The sequence below is a fragment of the Mesoplodon mirus genome, assembly GCF_964341445.2.
Source record: "Mesoplodon mirus genome assembly, chromosome: 5".
NCBI lineage: Eukaryota > Metazoa > Chordata > Mammalia > Artiodactyla > Ziphiidae > Mesoplodon > Mesoplodon mirus.
Genome location: NC_138980.1, coordinates 12,229,429 through 12,249,535, shown reverse-complemented (window position 1 = coordinate 12,249,535; position 20,107 = coordinate 12,229,429). Strand labels below are relative to the sequence as shown.

Here is a 20,107-nt window from a genome sequence, read left to right as displayed (position 1 = left end):
TTCGGTTTTTCGGCTGCTAGGCATGTGGGATCTTAGCTCCCCGACTAGGGATCAAACCCCGGCCACCTGCGTTGGAAGGTGACGTCGTAACCACTGCGCTGCCAGGCAAGTCCCAGCAAAATAGCTCCTTACACTAAAAACTTTAAAGTAAGCCTTGAGTCCCTGTGACCTTGGGCAAGTTACTTAGTCCTCCCCTAAGCCTCTGTCGGCTCATCTTCAAAATGCAGATATTGACAGTGGCTACTTCATGGGGCTGTCTCAAGGGCATGAGGTAGAACCCTTGAAGCATTTAGGGCTACTCCTGGCATAGAGTGAGTGCTTGAGACAGGGTGGTTGCTATTACCTTTACTATTACAGAAACGATGACTACTACTGTTACATTGTCATTATTTAGAACCTTGTTAGTCAGCACTGGCTGCCACTGCCTGGTTGAAGCATCTACTCTGGTCTTGTGGGCGGGCTAGTAGCCTAAGGCTGCCTCAGTGACCCCCATCAATAGTGTAAGCAAAGAGGACCTACCCGGGATTTTGCTGTGGCAATTTCAGCCTTCAGGATCTCAGGGTCATACTTAGAGCTGGATGACGAACCAGAGACCACTGCAAGGAAAAAGAAAAAAAAATGTTTTCTATAGAAGAAACACATTTTGGTCAAGTTGGCTTATTTGGCCATCTAGGTAAACCCAGAAAGGAATGACTATTAGTGAGCAACCTGAATGTCCAACAAAGGGGAATTTGTTAACTAAATATGGTAAACATACAAAACGGGGACTATACAACTTAACTGATTGAAAATGATGGTGCTGAAGGACACTGAACATTTGGGAAATGTCCAAAACTTACTGTTATATAAAAACAATAATTTACAAAAAAACCACAAAGAAGGAATAAGTTAAATCTGCAAAATATACACAGTTAACAAACACACACACACACACACACACACATGGAAAAAGACCAGAGAGAAATATAGCAAAAAGATAATACTGCTATCTAGAGAGATTTGAATGATGAATAACATTCATTTTCATCTTTGTATTTTTCTGTCTTTGCTACATTTTCTGACACATACAATTATTATTATTATTTTTTTTTTTTTTTTGCGGCACACGGGCCTCTCACCGTTGTGGCCTCTCCCACTGCGGAGCACAGGCTCCGGACGTGCAGGCCCAGCAGCCATGGCTCATGGGCCCAGCCGCTCCACGGCACGCGGGATCTTCCCAGACCGGGACATGAACCCACGCCCCCCGCATCAGCAGGCGGACTCCCAACCACCGCGCCACCAGGGAAGCCCAAACATACAATTTTTAATCAGAAGAAATTACTAAAAATATTTATTGTACTTTACAATATTAATGTACATTTGAAAAGGAAAATAAATTACCTGTAACGCTATCACCCTAATACAATTACCTTCTCTCCAAGTGACCTTCCAACGTTTATCTACAGTTCTATCATGTACAGTCATACCTCAGAGATACTATGGGTTTGGTTCCAAACCACTGTAATAAAGCGATTATCGCAATAAAGTGATTATTGCAATAAAGCGAGTCACACGAATTTTTTTGTTTCCCAGTGCCTAAAAGATCTATGTTTACACTATACTGCAGTCTATTAAGTGTGCAATAGCATTATGCCTAAAAAAAGTACATATCTTAATTAAAAAATACTTTATTGCTAAAGAATGCTAACCATCATCTGACAACGCCAGGTTGCCACAAACCTTCAGTTTGTAAAAACCACAATCTGTGAAGTGTCAATGAGCTATGCCTTTAGCTGTAATCTTACTGCGTTTTAAAAGTAGTATTTCTTTGTGTCTTGATAAAGGATTTTAAGGCTTACAAAAATGGACACAACAGAGTGATCCATTTAAAGTAAGGAAAATGAGACAAGGGACAATGAGAGTGAGGAAGCCAGTGGCATGAGATTAGGGCTCACTGCATACCATGAGGTCCCACTTCCTGACCCACGGCCACAGACCTGGCTCTGAGCTTTCTGCCTGCTGATGTGAAGAGGAAAATCGGCCCCGTGTAAGAGTCACTGTGTCTTTAAGGTAAACACAGCCCCACAGGCCAGAGAAGCGTTTCTCCCAAGTCCTTAATCCCATAGTCTGAGCAATTTCATCACCTCCCCTTTCCACTTAACATCACCTGCTGGGACCTGGATTTTTCTGAGGCTAGAGAGGCTTATTTGGAGATTGCTAGCAATTTTCAGTGTCTGGAGGTAGAAGGGACGGTCATGAAGGGGACGCTGCTCTGCTCTTTGGATTTGGTTAAAATACACGAGTGGACCTTTTGATTATGCATAAGGAAAGTTAAAGTTAAAATGGAACACTGGGAAGTTTGGGAAACAAAATAGTATATAGTATAGTATTTACTGCATAGTAACTGACAAGGCATTCTGCACCATGGGTAGCATTACACCTCTGCTGAGTTTGCAATGATGGTGGTGAGGATGAGGATGAGGATGAGGATGGAAGCTAGGCTTTACCAGAAGAGATGCGTGGCAGGAACACCTGAACAGGGAGGACCTCGCAGACCTTGTCGTGAGCGTGGAACAGGGACTCCAGACACATGTTTTGTTTCCAATTTGAAGCTTTCATTTTCTGCACTCTGGTCTTTGCCGGACTTGGAGATTTCAGGGGAGGGACCTAGCTGGATACACAGCTGGAGGCACTGACTTAAGCAAATTCCCCAGATAGGCACTTTTGGAAAAATTTTAAGGTAATTAACAATCGTTACCCACCGATCGGTAGTGCAAACATGGTAAAAAGACAAGAAGAGTCATCAGTGAGGAAATAAGATGGGGATACACCTAAAAGGGGGGTGCCCGTTCCGTGAGCACCCTGTCCTGCTAACCACCCTGCTCATCGGTGCTGCTGGATGGGTGGTCTACACTAGGGGGAAGTGTTGAGGGGAGTTCTTAGCAGCCTGGGAGAGCCTGTGAAGCATGGCAAGTCCTGACCCTAACAAGGAGAGGGTCACCATGGGGATCAGCGCTGCCAGGGCTGACTGTGGAACGTGAGTGTGTTCCATGGGCACACTTAGAAACCTTCCAGGGAAGGGAACCCAAAAAAGAACAGACTCTGCCAACTGGGCCACCAGGGGCTGGAATTATTATCCTCTGGAGAATCACTGTGAAATGCACTGTTTATACCCAAAGCAGCTGAAGTGGGATGTGGCCTGTTGTTTTTTAAATAAACTTTTTGTTGAAGTGAAAAATACATGCGAGAATGGAAAAGTACACAAATCATGTGTGCGGCTTGATGAATTTTCACAAAAGAAACACACTCAAGTGACCGGCACCCCAATCAAGAAACAGGTCATCAGCTTCCTTTCTGTGTCCATGTCCCCTCACTAAAGCACAACAAAATAATTTTATATTCAAACAGGTGTGCCTTCAAGGTGACACCTTTTTATAGGTTTAATTTTTAGTTTTTATTCAAGTTATATATAAACAGTTTAACAGTATATATAAAATACTATATATTTTATACACCCAAGATTTGCTATAAAAAAAGAGCATTCTCCAATCCGCTTATCTCACTCATGAAAAAGGAAATGTTTCAACGGGTTCAGCCAGTTTCTTGAGTGTCCACCCGTGTGAGTCTGATAATATGCATGTTTCGCTGTTTCTTGATTTTTTTCAGTCTTAGGCATGATTTATTCACTTCTTTCTCTGGAGGATGGAGTGTTAGCTTCACTCCCTTTCTCAGCCCCTACACCACACAGGACACCCCTCCCAGCTCCTCATCAGATAACTTTGGCGAGAGCAACCTTCAGTGTTTGCATTACTTTTACACTGTAAACACTATTCAGGGCCGAGGCATATAGCCAACTTTGCCTACTTTTTCTTTCCAGCACATTTTCTGGGTCGTTTTTCCTAGAGTTAATAATTATCATTTTTATGCGTGCCTACTTTCCACAAATTTAACACTGATTCAACTTCACACTTGGCCAGTTATCTAAATCTCCTCTCACAGAGCTCCTCTCTTGGGCTGTCTCGCAAGGCATGTGCCAGCTTCAGTGCACTCTCTCTGCACAGCTGGCATCCTGAGACCCCTTCCTTGCCTCCTTCTCTCCTCCTTCCTAAATACCATGTTTCCCCCTCTGTGACTACTCCCTCATTTTGGCAGAATATCGCTTCCAGGAGCTTCCTGAGAAAGGATCCATGAAGGAAATAAACTTTTGGAAAACTTGCATGTCTAAAAAGATCGTTATTCTAGCCGGCCCTTCATTAAAGGTAGTCTTGCTGGATATAGACTTCTCGGTCGGAAATGATTTTCCTTAAAAGTGTGAATGCATTGCTCCATTGTCTTTTAGGTTTGTAGTGTTACTGTTGAGAAGCCTGGAGCTATTCTGAGTCCTGATCATTTTTGTGTGACCTGGTTTTCCTCTCTGAAAGCTTTTAGGATCTTGAATCGTTCCCAGTGTTTGAAGTTGCACAATGATATGTCTTTGGTGTGAGTTAACTTTTATCCATTTTGTTGGGTGCTCACTGAGCCCTTTCAATCTAAAAACTCTCCTCTATCAGTTCTGGGAAATTTTTCTGCATTATGTCACTGATGCTTCTTCCCCTCTGTTTCTTCTGCTCTATCTGGAGCTTTTATTACTCAGATAGAGTTCTTGGCCTGATGCTCTTTTTTTCCATCTCATTTTATTTTTGTTCTGCTTTTTAGAAAACTTTCTGTTTTACCTTCCAGGCTTCCTGTGGATTTTTCATTTCTACTCTCATAGTTTAATTTCCTAAGGCTCTTTTGTGTTCTCTGAAGACTCCTTTTTTTTTTTTCTTAATAAAATGTAGCATCCTGTTTTAGTTTCATGGTTATGTAGCTTCTCTCGATGTTTTCTTCTCCACGCATATTCCGTTTCCTACAAGGGCTCCCTATCACCATGTGTTTGTTTTAATCTCTGTTGTTCATGTTAGAGGCCTTCCATGGATGTCTGGAATCTCAGCTGTCTGCTCACACTTAAGACTGGGGGCCCAAAAAGCTGGCTGGAGTGGAGCTTGTTGATGATGGGTTACATGATTGACTGTGGGTTATTTGGTACGTGATTTGGCTGGACTGTTTCATCTAGGAATCCTCACTGTCAGTGTCTTTACATCTTTTCTCTTCACATCTCTTTTCTCTGAAGAGAAGAGACTCCGATTCCCCACACTCTTCTACTGTCTAGCCTGGAGGGTAATAGCCTGGCACCCTTCTGGGAGTCAAGTGGTACAGGCAGGCTGGGGTCTCAATCCTCAAGTCCATGTTCACTTAATCACCGTGTTTTCAGTATGATGCACCTCAAAAAAATAAACCTCCAATTTTTCCCCACGTTGGGGATGGGCAGTGGCCTGGTTGCACTGATCTGGGAAGGAGATCTGGTGGTCTGTGTCTCAGGAACAACTCTCCTCCAATCTTCTTTCAGGCCCTCCTCACTTCACTTCCATGCTGAGACAGCCACTCCCTCCAACTCCCGAGGCTTTTGCACGTGCTCCAGGTAGACTAGAGGCCTGTTTTTTCCCTCACTATCAGCCCATTTTCTCTTTTCTCCAGTCTATCAGACAGGCTGCCACCTGACCTTCTGCTTTCCAGCCTCCATATTTTACTGCTGTTCTTTTTTCTACAAGTCTCCCTGTCCTTGTACATGTATGCCATAAAAATCTCTTATCTGATATTTTCTTAGTTTCAGGAATGAGTGAAAGCACGTAGGTGGTTCAACTCGCATTTTTAGCTGCAAGGCTCCCAGTGATTGATTTTTCAAATGGGAAACCAAGGCCCGGAGGAGGAAGGAGCATGGTGAGGTCCCAAAGAACCCAGCTCTCCCAAGTTCTCATCTTCAGAGGATGGAGGGACCCCAGTATAGCCCCCAAACCTTAGAATTTGACTGGCTGTCTTGGATTAAATTAAGAGAATTGGTTTTCAGGTCAGACACTCCTGGGTATAAAAGCTATTTCTGCCACTTTTTACCAGTGTGACCTTGGGGAAGATACTTTCCCTCTCTGGGACTCAGTTTTATTTGTAAAATGGGAACAACAATACCTTGTAAGATTGTGTGTGTGTGTGGGGGGGGGGCGCGAGGTTACTTTAAACATAAGTAGAGTGCCAGCATATTGCCCTGCAGAAATTTAATAGGTGTACATTAAATGTGAGTTCTCTTCTCCTTCCCCATGGAGCTAGAGATTGCGCCAGAGATGACAACAAAGCCTCCATCCCCAGGGCAGGGCCCCACCTGTAGCCAAAGCCCTACAGCAGCCAAGGCAAGGTGGCAAGACTCTCACAAGCCCCAGCAGATCATTTGAGTTAGAGGGAGGCATGTTACCTCACCGGTCTATCAACATGCTGGAGAGCTTAACTTGGAAGGCAAACCTGGCTTATAAAATCCAAAGAAAGTCACGAGGAGCCTTGGGTCATGCCTATTTCACTGGGAAGCTTGGATTGGGCCATCCCTCACTGGTTTGCCTCTTAGAACTAGTGATCTGACTCCTTCTTTAACATTCAAAATGATGGTGTCTTGAGACTTCCCTGGCAGTCCAGTGGTTAAGACTCCGAGCTTCCAAAGTAGGAGGCACAGGTTCGATCCCTGGTCGGGGAACTAAGATCCCACATGCCGCGTGGTGAGGCCAAAAAAAAAGAAAAACCAAAATGATGGTGTTTTTGAACCTGATGGAGCACTTAGTAGCGTTAGAAGTCATATGATAGGACTGTATCAATTCCTACCACGAATCATGTATTTATTCTTATTGGTTCCAGGGATCAGTTAAAAATCTCTGTCATTTCAAATGCCAATGAATTAATAATATCAAATAAGTATTGTTATTATTTATTGCGAGCTTAAGAATGTGACAAGTACTATTCCAAATACTTTGTATTTAACTAAATTAAGCCCCATAACACCTTAATGTGATACTATTATTATGTCAATTTTATAGATGAAGAATTTGAGGCAGAGAGAAGCTGCATCACTTGTGCAAAAGGCTAGGAAGTTACATATCCTGGATTTGAACCCTAGCAGTCCAGCTCCAGAGTCGACATTCTCAAAATGTATTTCCTGTCAAGAGAATATTTATTGAGCCATTAATATGTTCTAAGGGAACTGTGCTAAGTGGTTTATCTAGACCAGTGGTTCTCGGCTGGGGGCAATTTTGCCCCCCTAGGGCAGTGTCTGGAGACGTTTTTGGTGATCACAACTCTGGGTGGAGAATGTTAGAGGCATCTAGTGGGTAGAGAGACCAGGAATGCTGTTAAACATCCCACAACACCCAGGACAGCCCCCACTAGGAACGCTTCATTCCTGCCACTTGACTCTTTTTTCCCCACCTTACCTTTATACTTTGGAAACTTTCTATCTACAGGACATTTGAAAGCATAAGGTCATGAATACTGATGGATCCTTCACCTAGATCTACCAACGTTTAACATTTCCCCACATATGTTCTGTCTATCCCTCCCTCCACTCCAGTTCTTTCTCTCAGTGGGATGCCTGGTTCATAGCAAGCCCTCAAAGAATGATTACTGGAAAATGGTGGCAAAGACGAAAACCTATCCCATATTCAAAACCATCAATGTATCATTGATCTACTCGTTTAAGACTGACACCATAATTTTTTCATTTTTTTCCCCTGGACTTTTTTGGAATTAAGTTGCAGACATGATGCCACACACGTGTCTTAAAAACACTCTTAGGACACTTAAAGGACACTCTCGGGACTTCCCTGATGGTCCAGTGGTAAAGGATCCGCCTTCCAATGCAGGGGACGTGGGTTTGATCCCTGGTCGGGTAGCTAAGATTCCACATGCTGTGGGGCAACTAAGCCTGCATGCCACAACTACTGAGCTCACGGGCCTCAACTAGAGAGCCCGCATGCCACAAACTACAGAGCCCACACATCCTGAAGCTCACACACCACTAGAGAGAGAAAAAACCCATGTGCCACAACTAGAGAGAAGCCCACGCACCGCAATGAACACCCGACGTGGCCAAGAGAAAAATACAGAAAATAAATAAATAAATAAATAAATAAATAAATAACAGGACATTCTCCTACATAGCTACAACATCATTATGTTAACTAAGAAAATTCTCCAATTGCCTGAGAATATCTTTTATGGCGGCTTTCCCCTCCACCCAGGGTCTAGTCAAGGTGCAAACACTTCACTGGGTTTATGTGGCCTTAGGCTTTTTTTTTTTTTTTAAGTCTAGAACAGTTTCCCCTCTTTTTGTTTTTTCACAGAATTTTTTTTTTGGGGGGGAGTGTCTAGACCAATTATCTTGTAGGATATTGCACATTATGGATTTGTCTAGCCGTTTCTCCATGATTTGATTCAGAGTAAACATTTTTGTCAAGAGTCCTCTATGATGCTTTTATTGCATCACACCAGAAAGCACATAATGTCAGTTTGTCTCATTATTGGTGATGCTAATTTAACACCTGTGTAAGGTGGTGGCTGCAGCTCTCCTGTGTAAAAATACATTTTACCCCCCAAAATTAGTAAGTTATTTGTGGGGTGATACCTTGGGCCCATGTATACATCCTGACCTCCAAAACAGGAAGGTTTGTTTTTCTATACACTTGTCACTTTTTCAGACTGCAGAACTTTAGAAAGAAAAACATCCTCTACCTCTTTGAATCTGAGTTTCATGAGCGATATTAATATCTCCCTCCAAGGCTCTGGTAAGAATAATGCTATACACTGAATTGTGTTCCCCCCAAATTCATATGTAGAAGCCCTAACGCCTAATGTGATGGTATTTGGAGAAGGGGCCTTTGGGAGGTAATTAGAGTTAGATGAGGTCATGAGGGTAGGGCCCTCATGATGGGATTAGTGACCTTATAAGAAGAGACACCACGCAGCTTGCTGTTTCTCTTTCTCTCTCTGTGCCCCGTGAAGACACAGTGAGAAGTCAGGAAGAGGGGTCTCACCAGAACCCATCCATACTGACATTCTGACCTCAGACTTCCAGCCTCCAGAGCTGTGGGAAAATAAATGTCTGTGTTGAAGCCACCCATTCTGTGGTATTTTGTTATGGCAGCCCCCAGCTGACTAAGACAGATTAAGTGCTAAAACCCTCATGATGATCTCTAGGACATTATTTGACCTAGAAACAGCTAATGAGTGTAATCCAGTTCTTTTCTATAATCTGAGAGTGTTTTTTTCCTTGAATTGCCAAGGAAAAGGGCGGGGCTGGGACAGTGAATAAACCACTCACAGTCTTCCTCCCAGACCAAACTTCTCAAAGACAGGGGGAGTGTTCAAGGACCCAGCTAAGCCACAGACACCCTGACACTATGGCCTAATGCTGGCCCTTTGGCCCACAATGCAGGTGTTGTTGGGACAGACAGAACTTATATGTTTGCAACTTATCACCTCTCGCCAGCTGTAAGACCCTGGGCATGTTATTGGTCTTCTCTAAGCCGCAGATTCTTTATCTGTTACAGGAGGATATTAACTGTGCTTGCCCTTAGAACTGTTATGAGAATTAACTGAAATAACATATTCAGACGGCAGGCTAGCATGTAGTAAGCACTCATTAAACATAGGAAAGTATTAGTTATTAAAAAGAGTGGCAGGGACTTCCCTGGTGGTCCAGTGGTAAAGAACCCGCCTTCCAATGCAGGCGACGTGGGTTCAATCCCTGGTCGGGGAACAAAGATCCCACGTGCCGCAGGGCAACTAAGCCAGTGCGCCACAACTACTGAGCTCACACGCCTCAACTAGAGAAACCGCGTGCCGCAAACTACAGAGCCCTTGCGTTCTGGAGCCCGCACACCACAACTAGAGAGAGAAAACCCGCACACCACTGCTGGAGAGAAGCCCGTGCACCACGATGAAAGATTCCACATGCCTCAACAAAGATCCCATATGCTGATGCAGCCAAAAAAATAAAAAATAAGATAAAATAAAGATTACTAAAAATTTTTTAAATTTTTAAAAAGTTAAAAAAAAATAAGTGGTGGGCTTCCCTGGTGGTGCAGTGGTTGAGAGTCCTCCTGCCGATGCAGGGGACATGGGTTTGTGCCTCGGTCCGGGAAGATCCCACATGCTGCGGAGCGGCTAGGTCCGTGAGCCATGGTCACTGAGCCTGCGCGTCCGGAGCCTGTGCTCCGCAACAGGAGAGCCCACAACAGTGAGAGGCCCGCGTACCGCAAAAAAAAAAAAAAAAAAAAGTGGTAAATTATCAAAAAAAAAAAACCTCAACACATCAGAAAAGGTCAACGGGCTCCTTGAAAGCTACTGATTTGGCATTTCCCTATGTTGGGAATGAGGACTGGGGACCCTGGCATGCCTCTTCTCATCCTGCAGAAACCAGGGAGACAGGAAATCTCCTCCACTCGGAAATACTGATAGCAGCGTATAAGCAGATGTACTGTGATACGTGTTATGAACAAAATAAACAGAGAGCCATTACAGAGGCTAATGCTGGGGAAGGGAGTCTGTGGATGGGGATGTCAGAAGCAAACCTCTCAGAGGACATGACCTGAAGGAAGAGACTGGAAGGGTGAGAAGGAGCCAGCTGTGCAAACAGACCAACAGAAAAGCTTCCTAGGCAGGGGAGCAGCAATTACAAAAGCCCCAAAGTGGAATGGTGCGGGGCAGGCAAGGGGAACACGATGTACGTATTCAGCGCATCTGGAGCCAAGTGAATGAGAGCCTGCGATGAGGTGGGAGTGGCCAGCAGGGGTCTGATCACGTGTGACTGTGTGGGCTATGGAAAGAGCAATGGGACAAAATACACATAACATAAAACTTACCACTTTAACCATTTTAAAATATACAGCTCAAGGGCATTAAAGACATTCATACTATTGTGCAGCCATCACCAACCACCATCCATCTCCAGAACTTTTTCATCTTTCCAAACTGAAACTATCCATTAACCAAGAACTCCCCATTGCCCCCAGCCACTGAAGGGCTTTCAATAAGAAGACAGGTAATAAGTCTGGCATTTTGAGATGACAAATGAATGAACGGAAATGGAATGAAAATGGTAGATGAATCACTGCAAAGCACAAGTAGGAGCCGGAAAACAGTAGAGAGGGTGGTGGTTTGGACAAGGAGTGGAGATGAAAGAAAATAGGTAGATCTGAGAAACACTGAGAGGTAATAGAGGCAAGACTCAGTGTGGCCATTCCCTCCTCCCTGTAGTTGTGTTTGTGGGTGTCCTGGGGCGGAGGAGGTACTCACAGCTGACCTGGGAGCCCAGCTTGTGCTCCCAGACGGCATGCAGCTGCTGATACTCCTGCTGTGCAAGCTCCAAGCGCTGCTGCTTCACCTGGTAGATCTCCTTTTGTGCACTCAGGGCCTCCTGGGCCACCACCAGGTAATCCTTCAGCATGTGCTCCTGCTCCCGCCGCCATTGTACCCGGGGATCCTCAATCTGAGTGGTTTCTGGAAAAGACCCCAGAGACCCTAGGTTAGCACCTCACAAATGACTGTTGAGTTGGTGGCCTGTAGAATCTACTACCAGAAAACAAAAAGCATAGTAAGTAGAAAATCACAATAAATGTGAATGTGTTAAACTTACCTATTAAACAACAGAGACTCATCCTTTGGATTAAGCAAACAAACACACGCACACACAAACCAGGATCAGTTTACAAACCTGAAGTCAGTCTGTCTGGGAACAGCCAGAGGAAGGACCAGATATGAATTCTAATCTAGACAGAGAGGCTCAACAACATTATAGATGCTTAAGGTCATTCATTTTGGCAAAGAATAAAGGAGAGTAAAATAACTGATATTTCAGAGGATGTGAGGAAATACTGTGTTGGAAACGTAAATTAGAACAGCCTTACTAGAAGGTTATCTGACCATGAAAATCAAGAGCCTTAAAACGTTAATACCCTTTGTCCAATAATTTCTCCTGTAGTAATTTATTATAAAAAGCAATAAATTCAGGCAAAAATGCATTTGTACAAAACCATAATAATCATCAAGCACTTATTTAATATTTATTCTATGCCAAGTACTATTCTAATTACTTTATATCTATTTACTCCTCCAATCCTTACATTAACCCTATAGGGAAGATTCTTTTATTACCCTCATTAAACAAAAGAGAAAACTGAGACATAAAGAGGTTAAGTGACTTGCTCAAGGTCACACAGGAAATAACTGCTCAAATAAGTATGCTATATTTACATAATACACTAAAACAGCCATTAAAAATAATGTCTTCGAAAAAAATTTTTAAAAAAACAGAAAGGTGCTTATGATATAAAAGTGAGTAGAAGTACTGGGTGCAAAATTACATAAATAATTTTGTATTTATCAAAATACATATGTACATTCTCAAAAAGATTAGGAGGAAACTTAGCAAATTATCAACAGCAGGTATGTCTTGATGGTAGGATGCCTTTTCTTCATACTTTTTTATTTTTTAAAATTATGTGACAATAAATATGTATAGTGATAACTTGGAAAAAAGTCAGAAGACAAAAAAATTTTTTAAAAAGGGTAGCTGGCAGCTGAGCAGATGTCAAGGAGGTCAAAACCATGTCCAAGAATCAATGTCCATTGACTGTCAACTCCTCAGTCATTTCCCAGCTGGTGGGTGGGGTAAGGGGCGACGAACACACCAGAAATTGTATAATCACAGCCATATGGTGAATCCAGCCCGTAGATAGGTTTTGCTTAGCCCAAAGAACTTTAATAATTTTGAACTGATTACTGGTATGTAAAAACAAGGAGATTTATACATTAAAATCCTGACGTCTGGTTTTTCTTGATCATTCAGAAGATCTGGCCACTGTGGGTCCACAATGTATCTGCTTCATTCATTTACGTCATGTGTGTGGCTCCTGAGGGTTTTGAGTTTGTACCTCCTTTTGCAGTCCCTTTAGCTCTCCATCCTCCTGAATAGGCCCCAATGAGCATTTCCAATGAAAGAAAGAAGAGACGGGAAGAATAATCAGAGAGGTAGCAGAGCCACGTTCTCATGCCTGCCGATAATCACTGTGTTACAATGGACAGGCTGCTTGACCTCTCTGAGTCTACGTTTCTCATTATAAAAGAGGATAATGGGCCCTGCCTCACTGCTTCCCAGGAAGCCGTAGTGTACTTACACCCAGGTAAAGTAAACAAATTATGGTGAGAGTAAAGCCAAAACTATTCAATTCTTCAAGTTCTCCTCCTCCCTTTTTCTGGGAAAGAAAACAAGGTGTGAAGATGGCTGGCAGGGGCCACAAAATTGCTTCCCACAAAGAAAGCTTTGCAACTCTTCAACCAAGTAAGAGGGAGGAACACTTGCAAGAGAAGAAAAAAAGGGGGAGGAAAGAATTTACAAAGCTGGGCTGAAAGACGGTGGGGTCCGATTTCCCATCAGCAGATGTGGATTCCCTCAGGGTTAGGGACTCCTGGGTTCCCCTCAGGGGCCCCGCACTTCTGGCTGACACGGGCCACAGAAAAGAAAAGAAACATGGCCAGGGTGCAGATGTTTTTTAAAGTTTGTCATTTTTTAAAAAATTTACATTTTGGGGAAAAATATTGAAAAATACGAAAAAAGAAACATCTCACAATTCCACCATTGCAAATTCGTAAAGTAAGAAATGAGAGTTTAAATCTCTCCAATCCTACATCCTAGAGGCAACTGCTGTTAGGAGTCTCACACACTAACAGATATTGCCCTATGATTATATACAAACCTGTTGATACATACATATCTACACACACAAGTTTATTTTTAATGTCAAGGGGCCCATTTATGTATATTGGTCTGCAATTTGCTTTCATCTCCCAATGATATAGCATGTTCATTTTCCCTTGTAGGTACATCAAGATTTACCTCAATTTTTAATTTATCCTTTTTTTTTCATTTGTACCACTGTTTTTATTTATTCATTTTTAGTTTTTACTTACCTCAATCCTCTAAACGGTTGCATAGTATTCCATGGTATGGTTCTAAGATTTATTTATGATGGGGCTTTAGTGGTCTCCCAGACCACTACCAGGAAACATCCAGATTGTTTTCAGGTCTTTTGCTACCACAACCAATGCTTCAGTGAGGATTCTTAAAAACATACTTCTATGAACGTGTGCTATTATTAATTCTGTAGTGTAAAAAGAGGAATTCCTTAAAAGAGGGATTACTGGGTCAGTGGACATACACATCTTAAATTTTCACAGACACTACCAAATTATCTTCCCAAAGGTTATACCAATTTTTTTTTTTTTTTTTTTTTTGCGGTACGCGGGCCTCTCACTGTTGTGGCCTCTCCCGTTGCGGAGCACAGGCTCCGGACGCGCAGGCTCAGCGGCCACGGCTCACAGGCCCAGCCGCTCCGCGCCATGTGGGATCTTCCCGGACTGGGGCACGAACCCGTGTCCCCTGCATCGGCAGGCGGACTCTCAACCACTGCGCCACCAGGGAAGCCCGGTTATACCAATTTTTATTCTCACAGACAGCCTTATGAGAGTGCCTTTCCCCCCCAGACTCTCAGCAAAATTGCTTTAAAAAAAAAAAAAGGGTTGGTACTTCATCCAGTACACTGGGTCCAGCCAGCATATTATAATTAGCTATGGAGCTTCAAAAAACAAAAATAAAAACAAAAGCCTGAATTCTGCCCCCAGAACACTTAACATCAGAGTTTCCAAGAGTAGCGCCCAGGCATGGGCAGTTTTAAGCTTCACCAGGTAACTGCTGTGCAGCCAATGTCCAAGAACCCCTGTTTGCATAGTAGAATCACTGGGGGAAGTTTTTAAAATCCCGATGCTCAGACCCCATCCCTGGACCAATTAAATCAGAATTTCTGGGGGTGGGAAGGAGGCAATGGTGACCCGCAAAGCTCCCCAAATAATTTCAACATATCACTGAAGGTTAGACCTGGTAAGAGGTGACAACACCGGTGGGCTGAGCAGTCACTGAAGATGGCAGGCAAGGCTGGCAGGTGCGATGCTGAGCTCCAGGTAGAATCACCTGCCAGAGGGCTAGGTGAAATGCTGGGTCCCTGACAAATGCCCTGGGGCACCCCTGGATGGATCCTCCCCGTGGTGCTCTGGGTTTAATCTGAGAGTGGCGCCCTCCCTTTGGAGGCCGCGCTCCTTGGAGTATAAAAGCACGTGAGAGTCTTAATTGAAGGCTGGCTTGGCTACCATTTTTGGTGGCCCAGGCTTTCTCCTGTAGCACAATCCAACACTGATAGATGGATGCACAGGCAGACAAACACAACCCACAACCCCACACCAGAACACTGGTTTCAACCTGGTTGCATGTTGGAAATTACCCCAGAGATTTCCATTTAATTGGTCTACAGTATTAAGTAGGCATCAATACATTGTTTAAATCACCTTTATTAAGGTGTAATTTAAATACAATGAAGCACAATCATCTAAAGTGTAGACTTGGATATGTTTTGACAAACGCATACACCATAAACTACCACTTGTTATCAATGTGTAAATGGTTCCTTTACCCTGCAGTCCTGTGTCAGTCACTTCCACCCACTTTCTCCCTCCGGTTCTGTCTTAGAACTTCATGACAATGGAATCAAGCAGTATGTGCTCTTTGGATCTCACCTCCTTCACTTGGCATAAGGCTTTTGAGACTCATTTAGGTTGTATCAGTCGTCCATTTTTTGTTATTGTGGAATAATAGTCTATTGCATGAATACAGCATAATTCACTTTTTGATAAACTTTTGGGTTGTTGTTTGAGATTATTATGAATAAGGCTGTAATGAACATGCATGCACAAGTCTTTGCAACGTCTCCATTTCGCTTAGGTAAAACTATCTAGGGGTGGAATTGTTGGCTTGTATGTTAATTATATGTTGAATTTTATAAGGAACTAAAAAATTGTTTTCCAAAATGGTTGTTCTGATTTACATCCTCACTAGTAGTGAATTAGAGTTCCAGTTCCTGCACGTCCTCACCAACCATTGGTACTGTCAATCTTTTTCATTTTAGTCATTACAGTGGGTGTATAGTGGTACCTTGTTGTAGATTTAATTCCTATTTCCCTAATGACTGATTATGTAAAGCATATTTTTATGTGTTTATTGGCCACTTGTATGTCTTCTTTAGTGAAGTGTCTATTTAAATCTTTTGCTCATACTTTTTATTGGGTTGTTGGGCTTCTTACTGTTAAGGTGTAAGGGTTCTTTTTATATTTTTGATATGGATCTGCTCTCAGATATATGTATTGCAAATATTTTCTCCTTATCTGTAGCTTGCTTTTTCAGTTTCTTAATGGTCTTTTGAAGAGCAGAAGTTTTAATTCAATGAAGCCCAATTATTACTTTTTTCTTGTATGCTTAGTGCTTTCTGTGCCTTGTCCAAAAAACCTTTGCCTAACCTAAAATCTTGCAGATTTTCTCCTTAGTCTCCTTCTCGAAGTTTTCTAGTCTTAGCTTTTTTTTTTTTTTTTTTTTTTTTTGCGGTACGCGGGCCTCTCACTGTTGTGGCCTCTCCTGTTGCGGAGCACAGGCTCCAGATGTGCAGCCTCAGTGGCCATGGCTCACGGGCCCAGCCGCTCTGCTGCATGTGGGATCTTCCCAGACCGGGGCATGAACCCGCGTCCCCTGCATTGGCAGGCGGACTCTCAACCACTGTGCCACCAGGGAAGCCCATAGTCTTAGCTTTTATGTTGAGGTCTGTGGTCCGTTCTGAATTTACTTTTACATATGGTGTGAGGCGGGGGTAGAAGTGGAGATGTATTTTTTTCCATGTGGATACCAGTTGTACTAACAACTCTTGAAAAGACTGTCCTTTGGGGACAGCTCCCTAGGTGGCTGTAAGGAGCTGTGCTAACTGATGTACATCCTGAACTGGTCACACTCTGAGGGGTCCTCCCAAGCCCAGCCCCTTCTGTTGACGCTCCACTTCCTTAAGTCCACCTCACCAGAATAGATAACTTTACACCTGGGCAGGTTCTTAGAGATGGCTTTGGCCAACTATTTTTGAGTTCTCATTTTTATTAAAGCTAAACATGGACATAGTTTAATCATTCAGCATGTCACAAACTCAGCTACATACAACATCACCCCTCTATCCCCTTTCCCCTCATGCCCCCTCTCCCCAAAATGCAACTACTTCCAGTAAACATTTATTTAGTCGATTGGGCGCAGCCATCATTGAGACCCAATTCTTCAGCCTCCCCCAGGCTCCAAACCTCTATCTACACACACACTCTACATTCACTCTCCATACAGCTCACACGTTCACCACACTTCACACATCCCTCACCCCACCGCCTCTACCCATCACACGCCTGCTTTCTACGTGCACCACGTGCACACCCACGTGACTAACACTATTGAATTCTCTAACAGCTTGAAAAACAATGGTCTTAAAAACAGCTGAACATCTGGAGAACGTCCATCCTTGTTAGTATGGAAATGAATGCAAATGAAAAACGATGAAATAACAGTTTAAACCTGTGATGAATTTATCGAAAAGTAACTAGCCCCATACTGATCGATGAAGGTATGAGAAAAATAGTACCCTTATTGCTGTGGCAAATACAGATTGACACGATCTTTTAGAAATACTTATCAAACTAGGAAGAGGTACCTGAAGTCTCACAAGTGTTCATAATCTTTCACTTAGCGATCCTACATTTGGAAATACAACTCCAGGAAAGTATCATAGAAGAAAAAAGCAATATGCATAAAGATTCTTCCCCTAGTGTTATTTATTTATAACAAACAAATGGAAAGAACCCAAAAGGTCAGCAATAGGGGGGTATTATGGTACACTCACTTTATGTGTTAAAATGTATCAGCACATCTATGTATCAGCACATCTATTTGATATATTAAAAATGACAAATATGAAGACTAGGTAGCATCTCTCAAATATTCATGACATAGTACGAAGGGAAAACAGCACAACACACAATTTGTCCACGGATTAAAACCATCTAATCATGCTGGATGTACACGGCAGTGGGAAAATTGAATACGGATAAATGAAATAATGAAAGCGGGCTCTATTTTGGAAAGAGTTGTCCATATTTGCTGTTTCCAATGCCTCCCCTCCGTTTTTTTTTAGACTCACTCTAGTCAGGCTTTTGCCCCCAGTCCTTGTCCAAAGCTGCCCTCCAAGTCAGGGGCACCAGCGTCACAGGGCTTTGCTAAATCTATCGGGCAATCCTCAGTCCTCTTTGTACTTGATCTGTCAGAAGCATTTCACGGGGTTGACACCTCTCTCCTCGGTATGCCTCCTTCACATGGCTGCCAAGACCCTCTCGCTTTCCTCCCACCTTTCCGATCACTCCCCAGAATCATGACTGGTTTTCCTCTTCTCTCTACCCTCCTCCTGTCTGAGGACCCCATGGCTATTCTTTGATTGTCTTCTCTCTGTCTTGACTTATTCCTTTGGTGATCTCATCCAGCTTCATGTCTTTAAATACTCTCTCTATGCCAACAACTCCCAAATACACATCTTCAGCCCAGATCTCTTTTCCAAACACCACATTCCTATATCAAACTGACCAGGGACATCTTCTCTCAGGTGTGTAACAGGCAAGGAAGATGTGACACATCCCAATGAACCCTTGGTCCTCCTTCCTAAACCCACTCCTCCTGCAGTTTTCTCCATCCAATAAATGGCAACTCCATCCTGCCAGCTGCTCAGGCCCAGAGAGGCTCATTTGTCCCGTTCTTTCACACCCCACGTGCAATCTATCAGGAAGGCTTGTTGGCTCTATCTTGAAAATACCTCCAGCTTCAGGCCACTTCTCACCACCTCTACCACTACAGCCTTGGTCTGGGGCACTGTCCTTTGTCGCCTGGACTATTGCAATCAGCTCTTACAAGTCTCCCTGCTTCTACCCCTGTTCCACTAAGGTCTATTCTCAGCAAAGCAGCCAGAGTGACCCTTTTAAGACTTAAAACAGGTCACGCCACTCATCTGCTTAAAATTTTCCAATGGCTCCCACCGTGTTGAATGAGAGCCTGAACCCTTCAGGGGGACCACTGCCCACACCCTGCTGGCCTTCTCCCCGCTTCCTCACAAATTCTGCTATATGCACACCTGCGTCCTTGCCATCCCTCAAGCGAGCTAAATGCGATCACGCAGTGGAGTTGTTGTTCAATCAGCTCTCTCTACTTGAAACGCTCACCCCACCTCCTTCAAGTCTTAGCTCAAATCTCATTTTCTCGTCAAGGTCTTTTTCCTGAAGACCTTTACCACTATCCCTGCCCGCCACCCACAAAGGCACCCCAGCACACCTCAGCCCCATGCTGTGCTTCCCCTTTTCCCATATCACTGATAATTTTCTAATATACTACATAATCTGCTTACTTCTTCTGTTTATTTTCTGTTTCTTCTGCCAAAACGAAAGCTCTGTAAGGACAAGGATCATTGCCATTTTGAACTCTCACGTACCCCATGCTCTCAGAACAGCGCCTAGAACATTGTAGGAGGTCAATAAATATTTGCTGAATGAACAAACGCTGGATGGTGGATTTAATTTGTTGCCCAATTCTATTGTGTCTAGAACTCTTGAGAGTAATTTCAGTCAGTGGACGCACAGAGGATTGGCCTGAGCCCACAGCTCTGAGTGCTTGGGCCTCGATGGTCACACACATACCGCATCTGTATCACTGGCTCCGTCTGCGGAGGTGGTACCCTCTGTCCAATGAGAGCACCTTCCAGCCAAAAGAAAAGCAGTAGCCCGATAGCTGGTAAAACCACCAGAGAGAATGCTTCCTACTGTGTTTCTCATTTGCTCACCTCCCAACACATACCCCCATTTCTGCCATCATCCCCTCCAGAGGAAACTCTGCCACTGCATGATACTCCTTCCTTCTATCTCTCCCAAAACTCCCAGAAGCACTTGAAAATCTCACTCCCACCATCAGATTTTAATGAGGGGGATGCACTCAGCAATTACAAACAGTAAAGGACTGATTAGGGGTCCTGTACATCAGTGTTTAACCCAGCATACCGTGCAGCCCTCCAAGCATTAACCTCAGTCCCCATACATACTCAATTAGGCATATTTACTTCTCATTATCCCGTATGCAGTCATGAGTGCTAATAAAAACCTCGGCTACCACCAACAATGCAATTAATGCCATTAGCTGTCTCTCAGAAACCCTCCTATACTTTGGTGCCAACAACAGTCTGCTCATTCACCCACTTGGTCGTGCATTCATGCACGTATGCCCTTTTCTATGGAGCAA

The 20,107-nt window shown here is 43.5% G+C and overlaps 1 protein-coding gene across 3 annotated transcripts in view; it reads right to left on the bottom strand.

Moving 5' to 3' along the window:
* The window catches only part of WWC1 (WW and C2 domain containing 1), a 148,686-nt gene that overhangs the window by 56,043 nt on the left and 72,536 nt on the right, over positions 1-20,107 (bottom strand). For 2 of the 3 annotated variants that reach the window (XM_082622427.1, XM_082622426.1), the window contains exons 3-4: positions 11,167-11,370; positions 520-596 (exon numbers count right to left, since the gene is read on the bottom strand). In XM_082622427.1, the coding sequence (XP_082478553.1) occupies positions 520-596; positions 11,167-11,370 (281 nt within the window). The remainder of the gene's footprint in view (positions 1-519; positions 597-11,166; positions 11,371-20,107) is intronic. The other variant, XM_082622428.1, reaches the window with a different exon arrangement.